This window comes from Pempheris klunzingeri, chromosome 2 (assembly GCF_042242105.1).
Source record: "Pempheris klunzingeri isolate RE-2024b chromosome 2, fPemKlu1.hap1, whole genome shotgun sequence".
In the NCBI taxonomy this organism is placed as follows: domain Eukaryota; kingdom Metazoa; phylum Chordata; class Actinopteri; order Acropomatiformes; family Pempheridae; genus Pempheris; species Pempheris klunzingeri.
Genome location: NC_092013.1, coordinates 22,318,142 through 22,325,220, shown reverse-complemented (window position 1 = coordinate 22,325,220; position 7,079 = coordinate 22,318,142). Strand labels below are relative to the sequence as shown.

Here is a 7,079-nt window from a genome sequence, read left to right as displayed (position 1 = left end):
GGAAAAAAAGCCTGTTAAGTAACTCAACCCCGTTTGCTGACCTTCTCCAAGTATAGTCTGAGCATTTGGACTATTTTTCATGCATTAAGTATTTCGAAACGTAACAATTGTGAGTGACAAACAAATGAGAACACAAAACAACCAGAGTGTAATTGAAAACATTTTATTTTCTGCCACAACTGTTTATGATCTGGGTCTCTCCTTCTTGCCTTTGTAGAGTGCCAGCAGGGAGACGTTGGCCACCTTGACCACCTTGAAACGGACTCCAGGAATGTCACCGACGGCGTGACCTTTACGTCCGAATCCTGCCACCAGAACCTCATCGTTCTCCTGCGGGACCGAAGAAGAAAGGCGTTGAGATGGAGACAATGGAGCGACAAATACTGTCAATTAACCACAACTAACTACGATCTGCCTTTCAGGTAGTTACGTTTCAAATTGAGGACCTCTGAGGTGAAACAAAATTATGATCTTAGATAATTTTGCAGAATGGCTCAAGACAACATCATCTATGTACATATAGATTTTGGAAAGATCACGTTAGCTGCAGCTTTAATACATTTTAGGACATGCAGGCGCTACGCAGACAGACAGCGTGTTTGGTTGTTATTCAAAAATGTATACAGGGCAGGCACTAACCTCGATGAAGTTGAGGCAACCGTCGTTGGGGACGAAGGCGGTGATCTTCTTGCCGTTCTTGATGAGCTGAACCCTCACACACTTCCTGATAGCAGAGTTGGGCTGCTTAGCCTCAACACCTCTGCAGGCGAGAAACAAATAACTCTCTTAAACAGACTTACACAAAATTTAAACTACGTGGAAGAAAATGCCAGGAGCATATGTTTACATTTCATATCCATCTGTCCTGTAAATACCTGCTGCACTGAAGTTGTATTTTCTAATACCTGCCACTGCTCCTCAGATTGGCTTAATTGTTGTGGTTTTCACTCGGCATGTGATGCCAGCAGTTAATCTTTTATCAACAATTAAGAAAATCAACAAAATTCATAGAAACACCCACATTTGGGCCTGATTAATAGACTAAAAACAAGAAGGTATAAAGGACTGCAATCAAACAACACAAAGACTCAATGGCATTTTCCAGTAGATATAATGTAGAGGGGGAATGGATTTTGAAGCTGGAATCCCAATAGAGAGCAACATGGCCACCACAACTCACATAATTAAGTTTGAGACATCCAATGCTGAGTGGCCAACATGGGCACGACGTCATCTGAAGAGGTACGACTAACTGTCTTGCCTTTGCATCAGGAAGAGTGTGATCAAACATTACGTCAGTTGTCTCGTGTTACTCACACTTTCTCAAGGACGATGCCCTTGGCGTGGGAGGCTCCTCCGAAGGGGTTAGCCTTCAGGGCAGTGCCCAGATGGGCCTTCTTGTACTGTTTATCGTGCCATTTCTGCTCACGGCGGTGGTTGCGGAGCTTCCTGGCTGTGCGCAGACCACGACACTTTCCTAAAAGACAAAGACCAGTGGGAAATAAAATTAGAGCCAATGCAGGACCACAACCCTGTCGTCAAACCACACACTGCTACAGCAGACCCAAGACATTTGTATAGTTATGCCAAAGAGAAAAACTGAAGGTACAAAACGATGTTTCCCTAATCTGTCGGATCATCATAAGTTTACAGTTAAAGCGTCCATAATGATTTGACCGTCACTACAAAGACTGGCTTCTCTACTGGTTCATCCAATCAAACTTAAAGTTCCAACTCTTAAGACCTCTGAAGGTCCATGGAGGTCAGTTTCCACACCTGTAAGGCTGATTGTTAAATTGATCGATCACTAAGGACCCAGCTCTATCACTGTGGTTATTTGAAGTAAACCTACAGGAAGCAGAAGATCAGTAGAGATTCAATTTTGAGAAAAAAAAACCTATTTAAATGTTGAGAAACAGAATATGGAACCTAATTTATCACTACTGTGTCTGCTAACAACGTATGGCCGTAACGTATGTTTACCCATTACTGGCTTTGGCTTCACTGCTCATCAAAAATGACCATACACAATCCTGTATATACATAAACGAATATTTAAATATGAAGGATTTCCCCCAAAACTGCCGCGATTGTGACACCTGATCCAAGGAAGCTTCACAACTCGTTTTTAGCGGCGAGAGGCGTTGACATTATTGTGGGCAAATTAGCCGTACAAACATTCAATCTGAGCCTTTGCACACATACAACCTCGGAAATGTAGTTACATTTCGTACACTGCGTGTCTAGCTACTTAACTGAATGTTGTAAAATGGACATTAACAATAAAAAGCGTACAGGGAACGCTACGCTAAGCTAACCGTGCTAACACGCCGCTAGTATCTCGCAGACATATTATGGCCGCTCCACGTTGCGGAGACGGAGAGCCGTAAAACGGTCATTTTCACATTAAATGATGAGTTTCTTTCCATCGCAAACACATTGAAACAGTTACTAACATACTCATACAGCACACCGATGTGAAAAATGACCACAGTAAAGACGATTATTCAGTATATGGGATGAAGTTAGAACCATACCCATGATTGCAGATGCGAGTCTGGGATGGAAAGGAAGGACCCAGCATGCACCGCGGCAATGTCTAGTCTGAGGACCCCGCTCCTGTGTGGCTACATAAAATGCCTGATTGAAATTATCACACCAATGGAATAAAATTGGCGTTTTCTTGTATGAATTTTATACAAACCAAAGAGTTGGAATACTTTTGATGATATGAGATATTAGGTTTATTGTTGCCGTCATTTCATAGGAAAATGTGTATTTGATAGGTTCCTTTGGGGCTTAGATTATTTACTATATTGTTATATAGCCTTCTCATGCAAAATCTGCATATTTTTGAAACTCATTGTTTCAAATCAAAAGCCTTTAAGTCAAATTTGTAAGTTAAATTAATGTGGAATAAATAGAAATTCCATATTTTCGTTATGTTAATGAGAAAAGATTAATTGATTCCTCAACATTCCTGTATGATGTTCTACAGTGTAAAATCAGCAGCCTCACAGAACTGCTAACATAGCAGGCTGTTGTCTTTTCCCCCCTGTGATGCAGCACAAGAGAGCTAAAAATAAATAATTAGGTTACTCATACAACCATTGAAAGAATCAGACCAGAACTCCTTCCCTATATTCTCAGTTTCGTCCATGAAGTTTTCATGAGTGAAATTATGAATATCCCTCAACACCACAGCACCTAAATGAGTCCCAACTTGTTATTTACTTGATAATCAGTATTGCCAAGATTGTAGATATGAGGCTTTTCATGAGAATGCCTAAAAAAAATACTATTCTGGACTATTTGATAAACAGAGGTGGAATTGACTGAATTTACCTTAAATTCTGAACTGGAAATGAGAAAATTAGGGAATAACAACCGTCTTTAACGTGAAGGCAGGGCTCTCCCAACCCTGTCTGTCTCTGCTCTGTCCTGATTGGCTGATTCATCGGTCTGTCAGGGGGGCTTACAGGCGGTGGGCTGATTAAAGTAGATTAGGAGGGAGGAGAGAGGGAGAGAGTGTCCTGGCATCATAATCTGGTCACCACAGCAATGGCTTCACCATGGAAACACTGCTGCATCCTCCTCCTCTCTCTCTTTGTCCTCCGTCTGCAATCGTCTTCCTGCCTCGACCAAAAAACTGGTGACAGGTAGGAGAAGAGACAGAGATTATGTTTTACCTTGATGCCTGTTGTTGCTGATGTCTCCTGACACTCTAATCTTTGACGCTTGTCACGATTCAGATCCCAGATTACTGATGTGTTTCTACTGTGTGCCTCAACAGGACCAGTGGAGAGTTTGACTGATTGTATTATTTCTTTAAAGCTGCATTAAGTGATTTAAATGTGGTCATTTAGGGGCAGATGAACATCTGACGCATTGTCATCTTCTAAAGTGGTTATGGCAAACGTGACAGCAAACTGTTCCACATCAAACAGACACAGAGCAGCATTATCATGCTACTGGAGTTGTGTTTGTGTCCACCTGGTGAATGTAAGTACATTATTCCCCCTCAAGTGAGTTCTGCTTTGGTCTCCACCAACTCCTGAGAACATCTGGCTCTTTAGACATTAAATGCTCCAGCTGGCCTCCGTCTCTGTGCTGGAAACAATGCTGAAACATACAGTAAATGTGGCGAAAGAGAGTGAATATTGGACTTCATAAAACCAGTATCCCAATATGCACACTTATAGAATAGCACGTCTGACTGTCGTACAGGAGTTTGTGTCCGGCTACAGACCTGTTTTTGTATTTTTCCCATCTTTTAAGATAAGATAAGATAAGATATTCCTTTATTAGTCTCACGACGAAGAAATTCACAACGCTACAGCAGACAGGAAGAGATATACATAAAAAAATATGTACAGTTTAGTTTTTAGTCATATCATATATTTTGCCATGGCCATGATTTTTCCCAAACCTTAATCATAGCTACGGCTGCAGCTGCTATGTGCACATATTGTAGAAAGCAGAATTGTACAAACATCGGAATTGAACCAAAGGATAAATATTGTTAAATAATAATAATTGTTAATAATGGTCTTGCAGAACCATTCAGTATCAGTTCTTTTGTCCAAGCATGGATGATAATGTTGCTCTGTGTCTGCAGGATGTGTAAGAAAGGAGCTGTTTGAGGTGTGTCATTTTTTACAGTGTGCAGCTGCTGAAAAGCTGCAAAATCTCCTTTTGGCTGAGAGCCACCCCATCCTTCATTCCCTGACTGTGTGTGTGTGTGTGTGTGAGTGTGTGTGCACTCATGATTGTATGATTATATAATCAGTGCAATCCCACAATCCAAGGTCTGGTGCTCTGATCCATGCTTCTGGATGAGAGGAGCTAAACCCTCTTTTTGGCTGCAGGCGGTGTGTTGGGGAGGATTTGACAACTCTCTGTCTATTGTTGTATGTGTGCTGAGAAAAATGTGAAGCATGTTTTATTCAACTCAGACCTGCTGAGAGATTTTTCACCCTGAGAGGCAGTACTGCAATAGACTTCATGCTCCTCCCTGTCTGACCAGAGCAGACACAACAGTTTATTCCTGATTTAGCACGGGGATACATATATATACATATATATATACACACACACACACACACACACACACACATATATATATATATACATATATATATATATATATATATAAATAACATCCCTCAAATATAGCCCGACTGTATGCAGAAATGTCCATTATTATTTAATGCTAAGGGCCAGATATAAATGGACGTGGACATGTGCAGACACTTTTTTATGGCTGTGTTTTGGCTCTGGCAGTAATTGGTTAAGGTTAGAGAAAGATCTTGGGCTGGTTTCTTCCTGAAAAAGTCTCCAGTGAAATGGAGCACAAGACACAGAGTGTTAGCCTAAAAAAATATATTCCCTTCTCTTCTGACTTTGACTACATTAACACACAACTTCTGTAAAAGTTAAAACAGTTTTGATTGTATTTTATCACAGGTTTCTGTATTTTCTGTGGGTGGGGCTCAGTTGGAAAATGATGCCATCACATACTTGCACGCTTTGGGTCATACTTACTTGTTGTTTCTAAAGTATTCAACTACATCTCCTGACCTTCCTCACCAGACGGAGTTGCTCAGTACTCACAGAGGTGGTGTAGTTGTTAACAGGTGGGATAACAGGTGGTTGTACAAAGATGGTGTCTGCTGTGACCGGTTTTGCTCTGGAGGTCACAGATGGCAAAGTCAAGACTGAACCTTCGAGCTCAAGAATTCAATAACATTTCACAACATGTGGCGGCAGTCCTGAGGCTGTGTGCTTATGTTTCCAGGCTACTGTCAATCCAAACACACTAAACCACACCTACACAGAATTAATTTTTGTCTTAAACGGTTAATGATAATAAATTGTGTCTGTACTGTAGCTTCAGTTGTTTGTATTGTTTATTATAGAGAAATAATTGGACTTGAAACCAAATTTCCAGGAGCTTCAATTACAGAAACGTCTACTCCGACTGTTAGAACTACGAGAGCAGTTTTCCAGGATTTATTGAGGCTCTGTTCTTGTTGTTGTCTCGCTCGCCCTGTTGATCTGCAGGCTCAGGATTTGTTACATAAAACCGTAATGTGCTGCATGTTTTTTATTGAAAGCAACCAGAGCTGCTGTTTGGTGTGAAACTGATTCTAATATTCAAGACTGTTTTTCTGCTGTAGTCTTTGTCTGCCTAATGTGGGTCAGAGTGGGTCCTCTAAGCGACTGAACATCTCTGTTCCAGACTGATCACTGTCTGTTACCTGAAACACTAATCCACAGGGTGAACGACCGGGTCACTGGACTACACAGGTGCATTCTGGGTACTCAAAACCTCACTGGCTCATCTCGTGGTCATCACTCATTCTCCCCTCTAATCTTCATATGTTTTTTTGGATTGACTTAACATGTTGTCATTATGTTACACTATGCTATGATTTGATCATATTCAAGTAACTATCGGTAGTTTTTAGCTTTGTCAAAACATGCACTAGTTATCAATTTGTTTTATATGAGACATTTGTCTGTTTTATTTACTTAGCACAAAATAGAAAGAATCAAAGAAATGAAAGCAGAGGACACTGAGAGAGAAAAGTGGGAATTAGAAATCATGTTATGTATGTAGTCAAGTTATGTATTGATCCTCTGGTCACTTCTGTTCACAGGACTGCTGTCTCTCCAATTCACGGTAAGAACCATCTATCTATCTATCTATCTATCTATCTATCTATCTATCTATCTATCTATCTATCTATCTATCTATCTATCTATCTATCTATCTATCTATCTATCTATCTATCTATCTATCTCAAATCACAAAACAAACAATATTGCTGATGTGTGTATTGATTATCTACTACACATCTGCACTTTCGTGACTTGTCACTCTTCCCATGAACCCCAGTAGCTGCCCATAGTTGGAAAATAGTAGGTAATATGACAATCAATTAAATCCATGCACAATATCAATGATACTAATAATGTATTCATACTAAATGATAGTATAATTACTATCAGAGACATGTTAGCAAGCTAACACTAGAGGAAAAGACCTCCAGACCGTATCAGCACACAAGTCATGT

At 40.4% G+C, this 7,079-nt stretch overlaps 1 protein-coding gene across 1 annotated transcript; it reads right to left on the bottom strand.

Annotated features, from left to right (window-relative positions):
* Positions 1–147: 147 nt before the first annotated feature.
* rps23 (ribosomal protein S23) lies at positions 148–2,588 on the bottom strand. Its single transcript, XM_070840427.1, has 4 exons — positions 2,538–2,588; positions 1,318–1,477; positions 640–760; positions 148–330 (listed from the first exon to the last, which is right to left on the bottom strand). The coding sequence occupies exons 1-4, from the start codon at positions 2,539–2,541 to the stop codon at positions 184–186; spliced, it is 432 nt and encodes a 143-aa protein (XP_070696528.1). The 5' UTR covers positions 2,542–2,588; the 3' UTR covers positions 148–183.
* Positions 2,589–7,079: the final 4,491 nt, after the last annotated feature.

What these genes read in the sequence shown, in the direction of transcription:
- rps23 (XM_070840427.1), bottom strand. An exon ending in GGCATCGTCCTTGAGAAAGT is followed by an intron (nt 761 to 1,317) that starts GTGAGTAACACG and finishes TCTCGCCTGCAG; the next exon opens with AGGTGTTGAGGCTAAGCAGC. An exon ending in GTTGCCTCAACTTCATCGAG is followed by an intron (nt 331 to 639) that starts GTTAGTGCCTGC and finishes TCGGTCCCGCAG; the next exon opens with GAGAACGATGAGGTTCTGGT.